This window comes from Neopelma chrysocephalum, unplaced genomic scaffold (assembly GCF_003984885.1).
Source record: "Neopelma chrysocephalum unplaced genomic scaffold, ASM398488v2 Primary Assembly neopelma1_23, whole genome shotgun sequence".
NCBI classification, from domain to species: domain Eukaryota; kingdom Metazoa; phylum Chordata; class Aves; order Passeriformes; family Pipridae; genus Neopelma; species Neopelma chrysocephalum.
Genome location: NW_020897691.1, coordinates 5,278,738 through 5,301,865, shown reverse-complemented (window position 1 = coordinate 5,301,865; position 23,128 = coordinate 5,278,738). Strand labels below are relative to the sequence as shown.

At 37.7% G+C, this 23,128-nt stretch overlaps 1 protein-coding gene across 1 annotated transcript in view; it reads left to right on the top strand.

The window, feature by feature from the left end:
* KCNK1 (potassium two pore domain channel subfamily K member 1) overlaps positions 1-22,534 on the top strand; it is a 35,240-nt gene extending 12,706 nt beyond the window's left edge. The window contains exons 2-3 of the mRNA XM_027685327.1: positions 15,881-16,276; positions 19,774-22,534. Of these exons, the coding sequence (XP_027541128.1) occupies positions 15,881-16,276; positions 19,774-20,033 (656 nt within the window). The 3' untranslated portion in view covers positions 20,034-22,534. The remainder of the gene's footprint in view (positions 1-15,880; positions 16,277-19,773) is intronic.
* Positions 22,535-23,128: the final 594 nt, after the last annotated feature.

The following is a 23,128-nucleotide window of genomic DNA, read 5'->3' as shown; positions in this document are numbered from 1 at the left end:
TGCTGGGTAACTAGTGTTATGTGATAAATCGCATCGTCTTTGAAGTTAGTGAGAAAGTAATGCAGTCATACCACTGTAACTAGTTTACAGATTCTGATAATTGAAAATTACAAGAAACTGGATGCGTTCATAGGACCAGACACTTACAAAGAAACCTCTCCCTTGTCAAGGTGTGTTAACTATCAATTTATACATTGCTGCCCAGGCTCTTTGATGCTAGACCTTTATTTTGGAATTACCACCAATTTTACATTCCCCTTCCCATTATATTGAGGTCTGAGACACACTACATACAGTATCACACTTTCCTTATAGAGTCACAGGTCATATCAATCCAGCCTTTTTCATGTTGGTCATGGTTTGCAAATGTAAGCAGGAGGTGCTGAACATGAAACCTTAGTGTGATTCAATCTTGCTAAGCATTTGTGATACGTGTGCTGCCTTACTAGAAAGGGATTTAAGGAAATGGGACTCAAAATCATTGATCAATGTTGATGGTCTTTGACTGACATGGTGGGTCCAGAATTGTGACTGGAGAGCTGGAGTATTTTTTGATGAATTGTCATACTGATTTAATATTGCCTGCTTTTGTTTTATGCAGGGCTATCTTGCTCTGTCCCGAGAGATTAGAATGATGTATTTTCACTAGGAAGATCATCCTATAGTTGTGAGAATTTCTGGAATCATCAGCTATCCTACCAAGAGACATTTTTCTAACAAATTGAAGAGAGGTTCATTGTTTTAAAACAAATTGCCATAAACCTAAACAGATACTGTGTGGTTTTCAAACACTATATTATTTAAGTTGCTCTGTGTGTGTCTTTACATTGCTGGCTAAATGTCTTGTATATGTAGTTTACCTTAGATGCTACATCCCTATTTATTTCTAAATAACTTCTTCTAGATACGCAAAATCCTCTACATTTCATTTGCTTGTGAACATAAATAGTGTGTGCAATTGCAATGTTGTTCTTTTCTTTTCCCTTTTTTTATTGGTAGGATATACAGTTGTGATTATCCTGGGTATCCTGATTCCAGTGTAACAAATCAAGTTTATGTTTCCCACAATTAGTATTTGCTGTGTGAGATGCCCTAAACATGTGAATGATTGAATATGACTAGTGTATCTATAAAATTTGTTTATAGTTCAGTAAACTAGTTCTTACAACAGTTGAAGTATTTCCCCATTGAGTTTTGCAAATTCATGTTCTATTTTGAGCTTGAAATTGTGAGCATATTCAGGTGGGCCGTATTCAGATGGCAGAGTATCATCAAGCATCACATTTAGGACTGTGATTTAGAGTTTGGAATAAGCCGTCTCATCTTTAAAACTATATCACTTTGGCCCTTGTGTAAGTATTGTCTCCTAATCTATCTTAACTATTATTTTTAAGTTAGAAATTAGTATTCCAGATGGAATATGCTGTGTGTAAAAGTGGAGTGTGTTGCACTTCAGTTCTGTGCATTTTTGTTAGTTGCTTTAGTGAATGTTTGCAATTTGTGTTAAGTTGTTTTGCTTCTGTTTTGCTTTGCATGCTGTTGAATTCTTCACGTTACTGATAAATAGGTATCAAAACAGAAGACAATAATACGATTTATTCACATGCAAATGAATTATGTCTGATTGATTTACATATGAAATATTGAAATATCTTACAAAGATAGGTAAGGACTATGTGTCTTCCTCTGCCAAACAAAACAGTTGATGCTAGTAATTTCTCTGTGTTCCATGTGTCAAATGGATAACAAGATTAGAAGTAAATATTTCTGTGCCCCTGCTGCATCTAGTAGATAATGCTTTCTTCTACATGAAGTTGCATTTTAATGCAAAGATGCTGCTTACAGATTTGATTTTAACTCCACAACATGAAATGGCCTAATTTTTTAATGTTGTGTTATAATTCCTTACTGCCCACAACACAAGCTTCATTCACTGTTTTCATGCTCAGTTCTTTCTGATGGTGCAATAAAGCAATTTTTGTTTCAAAGCGGAGGTGGGGAGCATACTAATTTGCAGCTGGTAGTTTCTTTTTATTTCCAGATGGTAGGAAGAAAAACTGTGGCTCATTTCAGTGCAAGAAATGGTAACTTAACAAGACTAGATAAGTATTCTTCACTAATTGGATATGTGATTAAAACACTGCAGTAAGTGCCACTGCAACACATTCAAAGCTTTTGACACATCCCAGGATACATTTGGGATGGTAACAGGTGCGAATTATAAATTTTTAGAAACCTCCTTCTAATGAACTGTACCAGGCTTCAAGCAGAGTACCATAGTGCACAGGTGCTGGGTTCAACAGTGGCAGCTGGCTTATCCCTGTGGTACACCGTGCATGCACAAGGTCTTTCAAGTAGTGGAAGGCTGAAGTAATTGACAGAACTTTAAAACCTGTTACACGAAAATTGGAAGGGGTGTGGAAAGACAAAGGTGCAGTATTAAATGAATTCATGGTTCCAGACCTTTTCTGGAAAGAAAAAGCTCCATCTTCTGCCAGTCTCTTCAAAAAGTGTGAGTCCTCAGAGCTTCACTGTGAGTTAGATGCTAAATGTGTCTTAGCTGCTAAAAAGAGTTTTTCCATAGGTACAGACTGCTGTAACTGAAGACAAAATCTGGATGTGTAAAATATTTTGTGAAAGATATACCATCTTTATGCTGCAGTCAAGGTGAAAGTCTCATCATGCCTTTTACCAAAGAAATGAGAAGAAAGGAGAAGACCAATATCAAGCTACTGGCAAAATCTAGTCAATAACGACATTTTCTCTCTGCCAAAATATTGTCCATTTTTTTCCTACTTCAAATATTTCAGGATGTGAATCTCAGGATCTGCAGTTCTGTGAACTGCAGAAAGGCTTGTACCCTGCCCTGGTTTCAGCTGGGATAGAGTTCATTTTCTTTTTAGTAGCTGATGCAGTGCTGTTGTGGGAAAAATCCCTCTTTTAAATTTAGAAAGACGGCATAACTCAGGGAACAAAGAAACAAAGAATTTATTCGGCGCGCTGGGTCATTCTCTCACTGAGTTTTTCGGGGAGAAAAGACCCTGTGGGCGTACAACTTATACATTTTATAGTCTTCCAAAATCCCACCCTTTTCAGATAAGTTTTAATGTATTCCGTTTTACCTAAAAAGGTTTCTTTTCTCTGAAAAGGGGCTTTCCCTTTATCCCAATTGGCTGCAAGCCATTCCCTGTCAAAGGTGGTGGATCTTCCTTTGTTCTTAGCCCAAAGAGAAGAAGAACCTCGTGTACAAAATGACCCTAAAAGATTTAATTTATAAGAATTTTCTCATTTCCCTTATCCCGCCGAAAGAGACCCTGATACCCAAGTTCAGGTCTTGGAACTTGGATATCTTACAACCTCACGATATGCCTATTTATATAAAAAACCATATTTTTATTTCTCATACTGTGTTCTGGATTAAGGATGAAGATGAGAATAATGTTGATAGCACACTGATATTTTAGTTGTTGCTAAGTAGTGCTTACCCTAAATCAAGGACTTCTCAGTTTCCCATGATCTGCCAGCAAGCGGTTGCACAAGAAGCTGTGAGGGAGACAGTCAGGACAGCTGACCCCAATTGGCCAAAGGGATATTCTGTACCACAGAACATCATGCTCAGCATATAAACTGGGGGAACTTGGCTGAGAGGGGCCGATTGTTGCTTGGGTATGGGATGGACATGGACCGCAGGTGGTGAGCAACTGTATTATGCATCACTTGCCTGTTTTGGTTTTTATTCCTTTCTCTTTCATCTTCATTATTATTATTATTATTATTGTTATTATTACAATTATTATTATTATATTTTACTTAGTTTCAATTATTAAACTTTTCTGATATCAACCCTTAAGTTTTGGTTTTTGTTCCTGGTTCTACTCCCCACCATGAGGGAGGACTGAGCTGCATAATACTTAGTTGCTGTCTAGGGTTAAACCATGACAACCCCTTTCAATACCTTGAAGTTGGTGTTGAAGTTCTTAGGAAGGTTTTTAAAGAACCTGTTTCTTTGATTGCTTGTTAATCTTCCTAATCATTGGCTTTAAAACCCCATTATTATAGTAATGTTGTTGTATTCATGTTGCTGAACATACCGTTGCAAAAACCCTTCACAAAAGACCAGCACAAAACCTCATCTTGTTTTCTAATATTTCAGAGGTCTAGAAGTAAAACTTTCCTAATAAAACTAATTCACTCTTTTATAAAATTTAAGTTTCTGAGACTTATGTAATTTGTTATATTAGGAAACATTCATAATAAAGTAGTCTGTTGGTGGAGCCCCTACTTTGATACAGATTTTTTGACCATCTGTTGCCTAGCAGGCAAGTAAACCAATAAAAGAATAATTGGATTATTCCTGGCTGAATTCTCAGAGGAGCCCTCAGGAAGTCTCACCTTTCTTTTGACGTGTTGGCTGGGTTTTATTCAACAGACTTTTGTAACTTTTACTTTTTTTCTCTCCATTGCAAAATGAATCTGAGATAACAGAAAATAACTGTAGAAACAAAATAACAGTTTGTTTGCTAGAAGTAGATCTAAAGATGTGATGTTTGTGTTTTGGATAGGTATTTCTAGAAATGTGCAGTTATTGACAGGTCTGTGGGGGAAGAAATAGCCCAACACCAGATGGATTCTGGTTTGATTGCAGTTTAACCTTTATAGGATCTTAAATCCAGGATGACAATAAGAGGAACCGATTTCTAGTATAAAAACTTCGGGTTTAAAAAAACCCAAACAAAGTACTGTTAGCTTTCAAAAAACAATTAACCCGAACGGCAAACCAGAAATTCATGCGTATCTTTTGAACATCATCTGTGATAGAAGTAAAGCCTGAATGCTTTACCACAGAGGTTTAGCAGACCTCCGCCTGCTGAAATCACTCCTTGAGCACACTGAGGACAAGAAATCTTTAATGACACATCATTTCAAAAAACATGACTGAAGTTGTCAGGGCTCTGTGGGAGTATGGGTCAAGCTCTCGAGAACCGCATGTTAGGCTGAAAGTTTAGCCTGTCACAACCAAAAGGAGTTTCTCAATGGACAGTCTGGTAGGAGCTGTGTAGCTTACAGGCAGACTTTGAGAAATCTGCTCTTGCAGGGTAAGTGGGAAAGCTTTGCCTGCCAGCTGAGTGCCTGGAGAACCCAAGCACTTCCTGAGGAGAGCACGTCCTTTCTAAAGGCATATTTACTAGTCCTGGGATGGAGTATGTTCCTCACCTAGAGTCCTGCCACCCTGTCTAACACGTGGTAGACATCTTTCTGGTGGCAAGAAATGTGTGCTTTCATGTAGACTATGCTGAAAGGGTCTGACAGTACCCTTGGGTTGATAATACCTGTTTTACTCATACATAATGTATCCAGGCAGGATTAGCAAGATCTGGTGTCTGGCAGTGGCATGAAAGAATGCTATCGTTTTGCAGTTAAAGTTACTATCTTTTGAGCTGTATTTCTCTCCGGTACTTTTGTTGAGAAGAGATAATTGCACCAAACACGCACTAATAATCATCTCAGATGTGGAAGGGACATACTAATTTCTGTACTTAATATTTTGTCTGCATTTGGTTCCTGTGCAGTGGATTCTATCTACTGTTTTGCTGCTCTAGTATTGAGTACTTCCTTATACACACCCCCCACACCCCTCCCCGGATCTCAACTGCTGATACGGGAATGACTTCATCATTGGCATCACTCTTATAGGGTTGTAATATTTTTCATTTACTTCATTACATAGTTACTGTAGGTAAATACTGTCAAAACCAGCAATTGCTGTAAATGGACAAAATGTCCATTTACAGAATGCTTGCTGCATTCTGTGTGCCCATCAGACTGTAGCCTCTGCCTCTGATGCGCCTTGCCTTGCTTGATGGTGTAAGCAATACATGGATGATCTTTGTGATGAGAGGTAGTGTAGAATAGTATGGGGAGCTGTGCAGTTAAGCCACTCTGGATGAGCTCTGCAAGTGGAGGAGCTGATGCCAGAGAAGCGCTGCTAACTTCAGCTTCGAACTCTGAAGGCAGCTGTAGTCTGCCAGATTTCTTGGCCCTGTAGTAGTGTACCCCTCAGATCAAGAGTGCACTGCAGATCATTCCCACTTCCCACTTTGGTTCACACTTGTGGAGCATACAGACTGGACTTCTTTTCAATTAAACAATGTGAAGGAGGCACTCCCGGAGGGCAATGAAGGGTACCTCAGATATTACTGGGCATCCAGTCTTTGCGAACAGAGTAGAGCAAATCTAAAGCAAACCCTGGCTTCCCTAAATATAATGATGAATTTAGGTCCATGTACCAAGTATTCCACTCTATGGATCGACTTTTACTGTGCTGTAATACTAATGTAAACAAGATGACCATGCAATTCTTTTTATTCCTTTTTTTTTTCCTGTGGCTATACACTGCATTCCAATGGTCAGAATAATTGATTCTGGGCAAGAATTGGCAGATACTCAATCCTTTAAGTAATACAGTCAAATATTGCTTTTTTCATTACATTCAGATAAGATTTTTAGAATAAGATCTCAGCTCCTGTTTAAACTATTTTCGTGTTTTAAAGAACTAGTTTTGCCGACAGGCCAAATGCAAAAACATTTCTTCATTGTGACATCATGTAATTTCTCCTACTGCCTCTGTGGTGTGTGAAGGGTATCAAAAATGATCATGTGTTGAATAGAAAATTACCATCTATAAATATGTAATTTCCAGGGGTCCCCCTGAACTGACCACATATTTTCTCTTGCTGATTGAAATGACAACAAGGTACTTGTACTTTTTTATGTTTTCTCACTCATATTTGATTGAAAAATGTTTTTAACATGCATTTTTATATTACTGTTTGGGGATCATCAGAATAGCTAACTCGCAGTTGGAGCGAAGCAAAGCTATTTTTCATCAATCTTCAAGAATGTGGGATTTTTTCTATTTTGAAAGTCACGCTTATATTTTAATCTCTACATGAGAGAAAAGTGTAATAATTCATATGAAGGTATGTCAGAATTTGAAGAAAGAAATAAAAGGTTATTTTAATTTGTCCTAAATATTTAAGATGACAACAGTTTCTTCTGCTGCATAATTGGTACAGAAAAAAAGTAGAGTTGGAAAGACATGCCCAGGCCACAATATTAATATTCCCACCTCCTATGCCTCATGTTTATATACAAAGGTGCACAGCAACCTAAATACAGTACAGGATACAGAAATATCTCCCTGAACAGATAATTCTCCAGCCTCGTCAGCTAGGTTGGCACAAAGGCAACAACCACCTTAACGCATTTCCTAGCTGAGAAGAAAATATTCCTTGGAGATCATGGAAATGGGTTAATGGTAAATAATGAATAATATAAGGATTTCTGTGCCATAATTTTGCAATTATTAAATGTTTTTTGGGACTTGAGAGTTCCCAAGACTACTAAGCTGCAGAAGGGGACAGTATGTAACACTCTAGAAAAATGGAAATGGACTTATAATAGCAAAAGAAGATACAGGAGTTCTTATTATAAACAAATGGTACTGTAATTTTTCTCTAGTTAAGAAAATAGATACGTAATGTATGGTTTTATTCTGATCCCACTTGTTTAACTCATTTGAAAAGACTTAATGCCCTTTCTGTTTTCCTTGCATAATTAATAACTGAAGGAGAACCAACAACATGCACAGGCAGCAAAGAGGGCTAATGGTGTCCTTTAGCAATGTTGCCAGCGGGCTGAAGGAGATGATCTTTCCCTTCTGCTTAGCAGTGGTGAGCCACACCTGGAGTGCTGGATACAGTTCTGTGCTCCCCAGTGCAAGGAAAAAAGAAAAAAAAAAGATACTGAGCTATTGGAGAGAGTCTGTCAAAGGGCTACTAAAATGATGAGGGAACTGGAGTGTCTCTCCTACTAGGTGTGGGAGAGACTGGGACTGTTGAGCTTGGAGACGAGAGAGCTCAGGGGGGAGCTGATCAATGTATGTGGATACCTGAAAGGGTAGGTTAAGTAGTGATGTTGGAGGTGGCGTGTGGGTGCTGTTGTGTTGCACACTGCCCAGTGTCATATCATCCTTTTCCACCTTTCCATTCGTGTTCACTGGCTGGCTTATATTTTTTACTGAAGTTGGACATTTTGAGGGAAAGGAAATATTTTTATTCCACATTGGTAGCACAATAAGTATAAAATAACTGAAAATAATATAAACAGTAGTGATAATTATTGTGGGATGTATAAAATACTTCCATATCAGTTTTAGTTTAGTTTTAAACATTTATGTATTAAGTTCTAAATGCTTATTACATTTGTTTTAAAATATTATATAAAAATATTTGTTAAATACTAAATTTTTAATGTATTTCCATGTGGGTAATTATTCTATTACTATAGAAGTGGTTTTCCACCAGAAGTGCCACTCTGTGCAAAGGTCCTAGTCAGTAAGATCCTTTGCTGTCTCTTCATGTTGGACTTCCGGGAAAAGCATAGAGTTGGAATGGGCTTACTGCAGGAAAGGGGATGACTTTTCAGAGGACTAAGAACATACTCAGTAGGAAGTTGGAAGCATTAATTGTCGTCCCAGTATATGTTGGGGTTATCTTTTTTTTATTAATAGTTGCCATGTTTTTTGAATGTGGATGTGTTACATATCCATACATAGCTACACCCCCTTTCACACCAGTTATTTAAGCTGACCCAGAAGATATAAGAACAGGAACTGAACATCAGTGTTTTGCCAGCACTGGTACAAATCCTTGGGCAGTTTAAAAAATACCAAACATAAGAACAGAGAGTAAGCTGGCTTTCTCGGTGTATTCACACAAATATGAATAAAGTGTGGGAGTATCCCTTGTCCTCATACAAACACTTTCCCCGGTTTAATTCATTAGCATCCCCTTTTCCCAACATCTGTGGATGCAGTTTCTAGCTTGGTTTCTTTGGAGAGGTGAAATATTGCTTCCTGTGCATGAACAGATGTGCCAGACTTCATATGCTTTGCAAGATATAAGTGTTCTGACACACAGCTGCTTTGGTAGAAATTGATTTTGAAACTGGTTTTGAACATAGAAGCCAACATATTCACGCCTTGTTTCTTTGATTCAGATATTGCTGACAGTCAGCCAAATTACTCATACAACCTTATTACTAAACTGACTGTGTTAAAAGACGTTTCAACCTTTCTTGGTGCAGCAGGTCACATTTGTGAGCTGATTGTATGAATCATATATGAAATATGCTGGTCCTTCCCAGGGCAACTCCAAACCTAGCTAGCAGAACATTGATTCTGAGGAATCAATAGTCTTCAGCTTTGATGACTAATGGCAGCAGAGAACAGTCTCAGAAGAAATCAAAACCATGTACCATTAGTAGATACATGTAAGTCACTGTGTTGGAATCTCTTTGGGATTTGTTTTTGTGTTCATTTGTTTGTTTGGTATTTTTGAAAGAAGCCCCTTGATTCTAGAAACTGGCAAAACAATTCTATTCTGAGAAGTGATTAGGCAAGAAATTGTTACAGAGATCTAAAACTCATGGTTAAATTAATTGTTTAAAGATGTTTTTACTACTTTTATTCTAGTGAGGTTTGAGGGATATAATATTATTGAAAAGAGCTGGTTCAGCACCATACTAAATCACCTCAGCTGGAAATTAAAACCCTTACTGGTGCTGAGTGAGAATGAATCTAATGAATGTTTTCTTTAGTGTCAAAACTGGTTTAAGAGGTTTTTACCACACCCTTCGACACCTTCCTAATTATGCTGGTGCAAGTCTTTAAGGGCTGCCTTGTAAGCTTTTATTAGTGAAATGAACTCGGTTTCAAACAAATCTCCTCCTCCTCACTTTCCATCTTTTTTATTTTCTTTTTTTCCCCTTTAAACACAGATCATCATCTTAGTTTACAGCACCTCATCCTTCTGCTTCCTCTGATGAGCACAAAATCGGTTCCATTAACTCAACTGAGGAGGTAGCAAAATGTAGCATCCAAATGGATTTCCTCTGCTTAAAAATGCCTGTCATAGTGGAAGTTTTCCTCCTCCTTTCTGCCATGTAGGGTAGCTTATCTCAGTGTGGCTGAAAATCTCGGATTTGTTTAGCAAAACTGTATTGGTGAACTTTTCCACTCTGTGTAACAGTGAAATACATCCTGCTTCATAAAACTGAGTCTCAAGTATTTTTTCTGTTTCAAGGAAGAACATAGCAGCAACCAAATTCTTTTACCACATGGATCCACCATCACCTGATATTTCCTTTTTTATCTTAGAAAATAGACCAGTTAGAAAAAAAGATGTTAAACATAGTGTAAAATGTGAAAGGTTTATAAAAATTAAAGTCTAGAAATTATATAAATATTATCATTGGCCATCTTCATCATCATCATATTCCAGTGAGTCATTCCAGTTATGCTTGGGATGAATGAAATATTTTTGCATAACTCTAAAATACGTAGTACATGATTCACTTAATTTATTGGGGCATTTTGAGATTATGAGCCAATTTAAAGGGCTGACTTCTCTTCAAGGACACCGACTCAGACCAACAAAGGGATGAGTACACCTGTCACGTTATGCCACCACATTGAGTTTGCGTGTTATGCTTTTGCCATCTGAATGGGTGTGTTGGGGACGACACTGGATGTGCTGAGAAGAACCCTCTCCACACCCTGAGAATCTCAATGGTTCTACGTAGAGCATGGTGGTGTTGCAACAGGTCACCTGAGGCCAGAGGGAGCAGTGGCTTGACAAAACCTGTAGTAGAAGAGAGGGAGAAGAGCACCTGGCAGAAGGAAACAAGATGACACAAAACCATTAATTGATGGTTTAATTCATGAAGGAAGAGTAGTGAGCTTTGATGCTGTGGACGGTGGTGCCCATTCAGGGGACCAGCCCATGAGAGCAGGCATGGATAGCTGATGCCCTGGGAGCATAACAGAGGGGCGAGAGAGAGAGGCAGTGCCGCAGCCTGCGTACACACCTGCCAGGCTTCATCACCATAGCCTGGGAGAGGCTGGCTGAGGGAAGCTTTCCAAGGGCTATGGCACCTCTGTTTGCCTGGTACTTGCCTCACCTATGTCAGATCCAACATTCAAACATCCATTCTTCAGGGCAGCCTCCGGGGACTTCTGTGTGGAAGTCTAGGCTGGGTTGTTACAACACAGAATTGCGGCACCTCTGCACTCTGGCACTAAATGCTCAACTCAGGGTCCTGAAAGACCTGTAAGGCAGCCACTGCCTCTTAATATAGTGCAGGACCTATTAATGAGCTACAGGAGGGACTGAACTGTGAAAAGACAAAGCAGAGATAATACACAACTGCTTAGATTTGTCAAAGCAGTATCTGAAAAGGATGAAAGGAGAAAACACCGAGTGCCAACAAGTGCCAAGCTAACACAGGATGGAAGATTAGGGTAAAATGCTCATAGGCAATGCTGGCTTTGACATAGGCTGTTATGAATTGGATATTGTTGTAAGCTACTGAGAGACTCTGGAAAACAAAGTGTGATGGTACATAAAAAATGGAGGGAGAAAATATATCTTACCTGGAATAAGTGATCAATTCCGTGTATTTATCTAGAAAGTGATCTAACAGGAACAATTAGACACAGGTAAGACAGGAGAGAAAATAACTAAAAGAGGAACTTGCACAGGAGGATACAACCACTGAAGAGTATAGAAAAGTCATGACTGAGCCTTTTTAGAAAGATATAAGAGCAAAAGACCAACTTGAAGGACAGCATGTGGAAAAATTTTTACTGAATGCATGATTGACTTGTATAATTCAGCACCAAGATAAATGTAAAAATACTTAAATATTTTAAATGATTTCTAAAAATACACTTTTTTAGTATATGACAACATTCAGAATTACATCAGAACAGATAAAGACATTTTGTATATTTATATAAGTGTATATAATAGTAGAAATCCTTCAAGTCATAAGAAAATAAATGACTTTTAAGGAAAAAAATCCCCATGTGTGAACAGAAATAAAACCCATCTGCAAACATCTTGTGGGGTTTTGCTCTTTGTATGATCAGTCAAATATTGTCTATCTTAAGACATTGACCTTACATGGGTCATTGATCTTATTTCGTTTGGCAAAATCGCCTGGTCTTGAATGTGTTCTTTTCTGTGATTCCTTTTTTTGAAGGAACGATACCTCTGAACTATGAATAGACAATAGAAGAGATTATTTGTGGGTGATATCCTTTTATCACTGGTGTCACTGTAAGTAACAGGTTGTCTTAGGGTGTGGCTTTTCAAAGGCCAGTGCTTTTAAATAGGTGATTGTTATTTTGGTATTTACATTATACAATATGAAGATACAGCATTCAATAAATCTAGTCTGTCTTCATAATCAGTAATAGAGCTATAAGACATGTTACATGGGCCATTTAATTCTGGTCACCCATAGCAAGTGTCCTTGATGGAATCAAAAAATGTCTTCATAAGTAGTCCCTTTTTGGTGAGCATTCATTTCTCATAGCAAAATAATACCTTAGGATAGCAATTGTAAAGCCTCTGATCATGGTGGTTTCCACTGAGAAAGACGAGTGGACATCTCCCTGAAGAGGGTACAGTAAAAAGAAACTACAAACAGGTGCAGGAGCAGAGATGGGAGGCAATAGAACACAAGTGTCTGAAAGCAGACATAGAGTATCTCCTGACTCAGATCCATAATTTCCTCTCTTTTAAATTATGGCTGTGTTGGTTTGTTTTTTATTTTTTTGATGACTTTTGTACAGTGATGACTAAGATAATTGGCATTGTTAGGAAAAGTCACATAAAAGCAATTGCATTCTGGGGAAAAATAGGAATCCTTTTCTTCCCCACTTACCATAGCCTCATAAATTGTAACTGTATTAGCTCAAGCTTTTCCATATAATCATTCCCAAGCAGTGACTCTGTTTCCTGAGTAGCAAGCAAACACAGGTCACTCATCCGTTGTTTTTGGAAGATGTCATCTTACTGCTGCTGGCTGAGAGGAGCATAAACTCTCTCCTCAGTCTAAAACTATCAGTGCTCTTTAGCCTTATAGTTCCTGTATAGTTAAATGTAGGAACCTGGAACTTGCAAGGGACTTTCTAGATCTGCAAGCTCAATTTCTGCTTGTCATGTATGGCTTTGTGATATTGTGACATCCATAATGTTACCAAGCTTTGTTGGGCTCCTCTTTAACATAGCTGGGGTTTTTTTCCCCAGTACTGGAAGTGTATGGCTGCTCCAAAGCTGGTCTCTGAAGCTTAAAAACCTTTTTCTAATTTCTAGACTAAATTTATTCATGTTACATCAAAGCTGTTTGTTTGTGTGGCACTATTATTCTTCTTCATCTAAAGAATTTCTTTTCCTTCGGTAATACTTGTATGCTGATGCATTAACAGGGAGATACTCCATTACTTTTCAAACCTCCATTCAGTTGCTCTGAGCAAGTCAACCACTTTTATCTTCCTCTCATAAAATAGTCTCTATTCCTTGATGGTTTCAGTAACCTTTCTCTGCTCTTCTTCCAATGTGCATTTGTTCTTTAAGCATGGATATACAGAATGAGGTAAATTATTCCAAATGAGGCCTGATCTGCATCTTATTTAAATAACCTATTCATAATTCTGTTGTACTGGAGACACCTTGATGTGATGGAGCATTGCAGTTGCCTCTTTTGTGTTTGTGTCACATGGGCCAGTTTTAGTTACCCCATGATATACTAAAATCACTCATCTTCTCTGCCAAACTTGGAGTTGATTGTCTCACAAAATACTTTCAGGAAAACTAAGCAACTGGGACTGGTCCTTGTACAGATGTGAGATATGGAAAGATAGCAAACAGAGTAGGAGAAATGGTTAGTTCTTGGAATGGTAAATTCATTCACCCAAGGAATGTCACAAAAGTTGTTCCTTGTAGACCTGTGTTGGGCTTGTGCTGTTCAACTTATTCCTAAGGCCTGGAAGAGGGAAGCAACTAAGTTTACTAAAGACAATAAGGCAATAAGGATGATGCAAGAGCCGTAGGGCAACTGGGCAATAAAGTGGCACTTGAAAATGAATGTGGATAAAATGTTAAGTCATGCTCAGAGCAAAACCAGTCATAGTTTCACATATGAAGTGATGTGATCAGCACTGGTGGATGCAAGATCCAAGAGTTCTGATAGACAGGGCCAAGAAAGCGTCAGCTTGTTGGTAGTCAGAAATCTCCAACATTATTAGGAACAGAGTAGAACGCTTCTCTGCAACTTCATAAATCTGACTGAACTGCTCTATGCAGTTCCAGTTCTCTTATCTCAAAGCAGATTAAGCAAACAGGAGGTGAGCAAGAAAAAAAGTCATTAATTAATATGATTTTCCAGGGTTCAAAAGACTAAGCTTGGTTAAGTTATTCATAATGTCATTAAAATTCAAATACAACTGAAATTTCCTGAAATTTTAGGTTAGCTAACACAGAGAAATTACACCTCATGTATTTCTTCTCCAAGACTTTGTACATTGTAATGATAAGATGCTTTGCCTGCCTCTCATTGTCTGGAAGTGTCTCTATGCATCTTAAATAAAAAATAACATTTCCTTTTCTTACTTCTCTAGAAATCTTAAAAAGCAATGATTCTATTACTAAATTCATTAATGTAGAGAGGAAATCTCTCATGTTCTTATAAAATGAAGGGACTTGCAGAACAGCCATTTTCACAGGGGAGCAGGCAGAGGGTTTCCCAGGAGCCCTCGTGGAATGTCTGCCCAGTCTAGTGCTGCACTGGGCAGGCTGGGGAAGTGCAGAGTGAGCCCAGTTCAGAAATCAGAAGCAGCATAATCCTGTATGCACTAGGCTCTACTTGGACTTCTTAGGACAGCCAGTTGCAGTAGCTCTGGAAAATGCCTTGTTGTACAGCACTGACGTAACCCAAATGAGCTAGCTGATTTGGGGATGCAGAATTGCGAGAGCCTGTCTGCACTTCCTTGGTTTGATATCAGTGTAAAGGCTGCCCACACTAGATTTCAAGAGATTTCCTCTTCCTTGCTGCAATGAAAACAAAATACTCTTTTTTTTTTTGTTGGCAAACAGAAGAAAGCATTCCTGTTTTATGCTGGATTTACTGTTCTTTTCTGTTCCTACGATTTACATTTAGAACCAAGCTGTCTGTCAGAGTGTGCTTTGGCAGTGTACCTCCTTGCACTGGGTTCAAGCGTAATTGCATGTGTTTGTGGCATTGAAATTGCTGGCCCTCATCAGCCTGTACACTGGTGGATACACTCCTGTACTCTGAATACATCACTATTGATACTTCCAGTGTGTAAATGGTGAGGCAAAAATGCAGCCACAGTGGATAGATCCTAGGAGTTTTGCTGTGAAAATGTTTGTTCTGCTTTTAGATATCTTTGGTGGATTATAATGTGTGGAAGCATGGAAGTAGGTAGCATGGAATGTTGATTACAGTACTTCTATGTAATTTAATTGATTTTCACAAAAGGTGTTGGAGTGTGTTACTACAAAGTAGATGTAGGAACATTTTTCTGAAGTATCTATTATTCTAATTCACAGTGTGGGTAGAAGAAGTTACAACACTTTGTAAAACTGAATAAAAAGGTCAGCAGGAAAACCCAGATAAAAAAGAAATTTTCTGGCATAAGCTCCTGCTCCTGACTAGGCATTTCTTCATTCTCCAAAATAAACGTTTATACAATGATGTTCACAATTCTGAAATATAAAAATATTTGGTTTTACTTAGTTATGGCTGAGGCTCACGTAGCTTAATGAAGCTCACTGAGGCTTTGTTTGCCTGCTTAAAACAGACCTTTGAACAGCATTTGTCAATAATAGGAGGATTCAGAATTAGTAACAGTGCAGTGCAGCTTATTTTTCTCACTCAATATAGCCATTATCAAATTGGTACATGAGCTCCTAGCTTTAACTCAGCCTATGCCCTCTCTGCTTTGTTTCAGGTTATGGACACACAGTGCCTTTATCTGATGGAGGAAAGGCCTTCTGCATCATCTACTCAGTCATCGGGATCCCATTTACACTGCTGTTCCTGACAGCAGTGGTGCAGCGCATCATAGTATATGTCACCAGGTGGCCTGTACTGTATTTCCACATTCGCTGGGGCTTCTCCAAGCAGGTCGTTGCAATCATCCACGCTATGGTCCTTGGGTTCATCACTGTCTCCTGCTTCTTCTTAATCCCAGCAGCAATATTTTCGGTCCTGGAAGATGACTGGAATTTTTTGGAATCTTTTTATTTTTGTTTCATTTCCCTGAGCACCATTGGCCTCGGTGACTATGTGCCAGGAGAAGGCTACAATCAAAAATTCCGAGAGCTATATAAAATTGGAATTACATGTAAGTGTCAAACTAACCAACTAAGCAGAAGGCATTTTAAATTAAAAAAAAACCAAACCAACAACAACCAGACTGTTGCCCACAAACTGGATATAAAAGAACTCTCTAAGACTCTTCGTGAGTATTAGGGAGCAGCATTCTTTTATTTACGATGTTGGACGCACGAGGAGATGGGATCCTCCAAAAATCGTGCATGCCAAGTTACAAAAGCTTCATATCTTTATTTAGCTATCTAATGAATAATTCATGGATTCCACAGATCTGTCCTTCCCATTTCCCAAAACTGTTCCTCCCCTTGACGTGCCTCCCATTTTAATTTGGTGGTCCATTAGGGTGGTCATTCAAAACCCTCTGGTGGTCGTTCTGCAGTCTTCCTCACACTGTCCTTTTCTCTTGCTTTTGGCACATCATCATGCCCTTTAAAACAGCGTTCATGCCTTTTGGAACAGTGTCCAACCATAAGGGCAGTTTTGACTAGTTTGTTAGCTTTATGTTCCTTTTATCAGTTCTGTTTTACGGAATAAAGACACCCTCTATCTTTTGAGAAATTCCTGTCTGTTGAGAAACTCTTGACCTTTACATAGTTTAAGCTACACTGATAAGCTACATAGTCTTAAGTTGCACAGTTCTATATGGCCACAAGACTTTCCTTCTCCATCCTGTGGATAGTGAGTGTTCTGTAAGTTGTCGGTTAGCAAACTAGCATTAATTTAGGTAGTTCTGTAAGGAGGAAACTTTTAAGTAAGGTTAGTTTTCTTAGTTAAGAAAAAAAAGCTAAAACCAGAATCCCATTATGCTAACCATAACTACTCACTTTCTTATTAATAGTAGGGAAAAAAAGCTCACATTACTGTTACGTGAATGGTTTAAGAGCATCTTGGGCTAAAATTTCAGTGCATCATAGAGCCAAGAAGATGATCCGTGCAACCAAAGGTCATCTCATAAGGTGACATGACAGGTGGACAGAGATGAATCAAGGAGCAATGGGAAATGAGGCAGAATAACAAAGTTTTTGACTCCAGTTGTAACAGAAGGTAGTTGAAGCTGGCCAACTGTCAAAGACAGACAAGTAGACTGAGAGGATAGCAAAGTGAGACCATAAATGTTAAATTTAAATTGTTTCATTATGTTTGACACAGAAGAGCTCACAGTGATCAGTGATTCTAAGAAAGTGAAGCTAAGGAAATGATCTTTATGTAGGTATTCTGAGTAAATGTGTGCTGATGGCAGTATTTTCCAGTGACAACGTTTTGAAGCATTCCATTTTGGAAACAGCTTCAGTCTGAGCAGTCCTTTGATCATCAGACGCACCAGTTGAAAAATCTGAACAGCCAAAACAAACCTTTCCTGTCAGGTCCATTTCTTAGGCCAGTATGCATTTGACTGTGCTTCTGTGCATGATCCAGCAATGGTAATGCAGGCAAAGTGTCTGTTGACTTGTTCTTTTTGTTTTATGCAAAGAAAGATTGGACCTTGAATTTTCATTCCTTGAAGCAGGGCCTTGAACTAGCCAACAGAACACTTTATTTTATTCTCCTGCCAGGCCTGTTGCCATTGCAGGAGATTTTTCCTTTACCCATTGTGTTTATCTTACGAGTGGTAGCTTCTAATTATTAACCTGCTGATCTGCAGAGCTGATTTGGGGGTGCTAATTGTTGAAGTGAATGGAAAGTCACACAGAGCAAAGGCCTTGTTACAGTCCAAGCTATTCTGAAAATTCAAAATCAGTAGAAAACTGATTATGGCTCAGATTATCCTTTTTCAAACTTTAAAACAATTAGGAAATAAATTGCAGGAAATACTAAAAGGAAAAAATAGTTTTTAGGCAAAGTGATGACCTTAGAATATTTAATTTCGGTAGGTTTTGAGGTTGTACCTTCTAAATTATTCTTCTTCCTCTCATATGAACAATTCAAGGAACCAAATAAAATGTTTTCTCTCGCTGAACTTAAATTTTCTTCAAGATATTTTGGAGTTCTACATCAGAAAATGCTTAGTAGTACTATAGGCTTTTCAGGAATTTTTAAGAGAACACCAGTCCTTTCTAAATCAACTGGCAATCAACTGGACTGAGTTTCAGAGATAATTACAAATTCTCAGTGTAGATTTATAGATGCCTTTTAATTGGCATAGCTTTGTCACTTCTTCCTTGGTGTTAATGCATAGTTCCCATTTGATGTATGATATAAAGCTTAAAAACAATTCATAAATTTTAGCTGTAGTGCTGATTTAGGTCAGTATTTGGTATTGCAATATTGATTTAATAGTACTCCTGGAAGGAAAAGGAGAGTGTTATTGCCAGTAAATAATCTGTAACTACAGGTGAAATATTTATAGAACAGTGACCATATGTAGATTGTAATCATTAGTCTGTGCCCATCTTTCAGCACATTTAATGTTCAGCCTTTGGATGAACATGTTATATGAATAGTTATACGCTTAGCTTCTGCTTGATTTACTTCATTGAAATGATAAAATAATCAAGTAGTCATGCTCGTCATTAAATATAATGATTAATAATAGGTATCTAATGAAATACTGAGATTAATAAATGCTCATTATAACAGCTTCCTTTAAATTTTAGATGCATATGTTTGGAGAGGAAAGAAAAAATAGAGCACCATGTTCTGCTTATCATAGGAAGTTCCATTTCCAAACGTCTCAGTTATCAGAGCTGACTATTACCTTTCAGAGTCAGAGTCAGTCAGTACATGGCTAAAGTCATCAGTAATATAATTTAAGTAACACTTCCAAGTTTAGTTTATATATGTTAGAAAAACATTCAAATAACCCTCAAGGTGTCATCAAATATAGCAACTTTGTCAGGTTTTTAAAATTCCAGGAGCAATTTTACAGTAATTTTTCATTTTGATTTTACTGGATTTGTACACATTTCTAGTTGTTTCATTTTTCCAGTCATTTCAGGGTGTTGGATATCTTATAATTTTAAAGGAAAAGAATTCAAAAGTTTTCATGCAATACAAGTGATTTGTCCTGCTAAACAGGTACAAATTACCATAATTACCTGCTGTCTTTTTACCAACAAATTACTATAATTAGCTGCTGTATTTTTACTTCTATTTGTAACATATAGGAATATTGAGGGAAAAATTTCTTTTTGGTCTTTTGATCAAAATGTTTTGTAGGGGACTTAATCATGAAGGTCATAAGCGGGGGAGTGTGCATGTTGTAAATTTTCATGTTCTGTTTCATTTAATAGCTTTATACATTTTTCTTCTGTACAGTTGTAACAGAACTGAAACCACTAGCATTGTTTTTTCTGATTTTGTGTGATCTTGTTCCTTGTGGAATAAAAAAAGAACAAAAAAAAGAGGACGTGACAGTCCAAAGCTCTGAAACTGTGTCATAAAGAAAATTAACATACTAGTCAGAGATGATGTGGTGAGAAAAGTTACAGGATTAAAACTGTTCCAGCCCCAACTTAGTTTGCTAATAATTAAACCACTTTTTTTTTCTTTTTTTTTTTTTGTACTCAGGTTATCTGTTGATGGGCCTAATTGCAATGTTGGTGGTTCTTGAGACTTTCTGTGAACTTCATGAGCTCAAAAAGTTTAGAAAGTTGTTTTATGTGAAGAAGGACAAGGAAGAGGACCAAGTGCATATAATGGAACATGACCAGCTCTCCTTCTCTTCCATCTCAGACCAAGCAGCCTCCATGAAGGACGATCAGAAGGCAAATGAGCCTTTTGTGAATTCCCAGTCCCCAACTTCCAATGACAGCTCTCTAAACAATTAATACAGGGGTATATCCATACCATTGTTTCGGTGCATTTATGCTACTTACTATAAGAAATAGAAAGCCCCTTTTTTTTTTCTGAAAATATAAAAGCTGGAAGACTGTGCTATTTTAACAAGGATTTATCACTTCTGACTAGAAAAGACTTTTGGGAAAAATGTGGGAGCTACCCTGGGAAAAAGCAAAAAAAAAGATGTGGCTGGGAACATTAGGCCATTTTGCTAGAGGGATAAGGAATTAGTTGTACCACTTTAAGAGATGCCAGAGAGAAAGGCTTGCACAAGCTGAACATCTTTAGGAAAGTAGGCCTTCACTGACATCCAACTCATTGAGTTGCATGCCTCATTTTCCAACTAGGTGACAGCAATATTGGGATATGCACTTTTGATTGTCAGAAGTGTAGTCACAGATTTAATACAATAGCTAGCATCTTAATCTGGAAAACATTTTCAGAGCAATAGCTATAGATTTGCTGAAGGGGGGAATATCAAGATCATCCCTCTATTATTACCCAGTAACTTACAGGTGCAAATAATAATTCTAGGAGTGAAAAAACAAGACTGTGGTCCCTCCTTTGCCCATGCCATTTGCATTTAAATTTCCTACTTCCTTGAAAGGTCATCTGATCACCAGAAGAGAGTGTGCCTTCAGTCTTCCATGCTATTTGTTTTCTTTTCTGAGGGATAGCAAAAGCAATTCAAAGTTCTGGGTGAGATGGGCTTGTAGGGAAGGAAGGCAGCTGCAATTCAGGCCTCTGAAATTATCAGGAGTGAGTTTTGAGCTACATGGAATGGAATGGAATGGAAAAGAGCCTATGCCATGGCTGGCATAGTCATGTGCTTATGGCATTCTCCTAGTGGATGGTTGAAATCTGTTGAGCAGAAGAAGGACTCGGTGATGTTTCTTCCACCATACAACCCAGTGCGCGCTCTCTGTTGGTAGGTGTGGAGGAACAGAAATAGGATCACCTTTGAACATAACTCCTATTTCTTCTTTTGTTTTTCTAACTAGTACTCAGACCACTTTGGAGGAGAAGGGAATGTTTCAGGGCAAAATAATTTTTCAGGTTTTCATATGGCAAGAAAAAAAGAAAAATTTGGTTCAGATGGAACCGATGGAACCGAAATTTTTTCCCCTTGGGAAAAGTCACTAAAAAGTCAAGATCCTGCTCAACTTCTGAAGCTGGAACCTCTTTGGCTGTAACAAGAGAGGTGTTTTGGTCCAGCTTCCAGTCACTGTGCTGAATGCAGGGACCTCAGCGTGAATTTCAGTGAGCATGAGATGAGACTTATGGGTTGTAGTACTTTCTCTTCTGGCCTTAAAAATCTTACGATATGGGAATCTTGATAATGCTTTGCAATGAACAAAAGATCTGGAGGACAAATAGCCATATTAGGACAGCCTCCCACATAGAAACAGTGTAGAGGAGAGCCTTTTTCCTGCAGTGCAAGCATGCCAGATTGCTTGTAATTTGGCTTTTAGTGTTTAGAGTTGAATAATATTTTACTGTAAAAGAAAAAAATGCAGTGTGTCTAGATTTAGCGCACATGGGAAAAATACTTGAAAGTAAATAACCCAAAATATACTGTGTTTGAGCTTAATTATAGCTAGTATCAAACAGATTTTTATATCTTTACTGGAAAAACTTACTTTAAGGTTAAATCAGCTGAAAGTCTTCAATTAAAATTTATATTTATAGAAAATCAAAGCTAAAGGTTTTAGTTGTTTTGAGTTTTATAGATTAGGTGAGAGCATATTGTGTTTGCATGTTCCCAGGAAAGTGGCTATTTTTATACTGCTTAAGTTAACACAGTTCTATTTATAATGAATGTTAAACAATATATATGTACATATATACATAAATATATTTATATACTGTACATCTATCATAAATCACCAGAGTTTAACACACTTAGGAATGGCATATTTTTTCCCTAATCTTCTCTTTATACAGTCAGTATTTGAAAACTATGGCATTAAAATGACACTGACATAAAATTGAGAGTACTGTACTACAAGAAACATTTATACTGGGTTTTTTTCAGTGGACTCTTATTGATTGTTTTCAGTACCTTAAAATTCAAGATTTCTTTCAATTTCCGTGTAACGTTAAGTTCTAAAGGATATACACAGATGTTAAATGATATATAAAGTTAATTTTGCAGCGTGTACACAATTGCAAAATGTAGACACGTGAAAAGAAAGCACAAAATTCAAAGCAGAAGCGATAAACTAAGCAGTATACTGTGATGCAGGTGAGTATTTGTTCTTTTAAATAAAGTCTGGCTTTTGCCTGCCTGCACAATGAAGTGGGAGTATTTTCTTTAGTGTTGTGTGTGCGTGCACATACGTTGCAGAAATCCTGTCTGCATTTGTACATCCTTTAGTTAGCTTTTCCCAGCTCAAGAAGGGACTATTAATTTCAGAGTGTGTTACATTAACCTTGATATTAATTGTGGCTTAGGGATGTGCTGGTTATTACTATTAAAAAAAAGCAATTCAAGGTGTGTTTGTTTTTGTTTTGGATGCTGACTGAATGTAGCAAATAAAAATAGTGACATTGCATTTATCATGTCCTTATGAGCTAACTGCTCCAATATTTGAGGAAATCTGAAAAACTGTCATTGCAGGTTATCAGTACCACTGATAACCATTTCCTGCAGCTTTACATCTTCAGGTGAAACCAACACATATAAGATCAGAGGAGTTAAAACTGGAATCCAAATCAGAAGGAGAAAGATTATCATGCAAGATAATGTAGTATAAAGTGCACCTCTTCCCTCAAGGCAAACTGTGAAGTGGGTGCATGTAAACCCAAACAGAGAGCATGGGTCATAAAGCAATGGTCCTGAAACAAAAGTTGCAAGAGAGTTAGAAATGCAAGCAAATTACCTGTACACATAAAAGAATTGCCTGAGTCCTATCCTCACTCTCCTGTCTTCAGTTGATCCATATTTACCATTAATAGCTTATTTACCATTAATAGCTTTATTCCTGTACTATAACTGACATTTGCCATACTCTCTTTGTCTTTCAGTTATTAAATATAAACATATTTTATTGTTCTTTCGAGGGAAAGAACTGGCAACCATTCA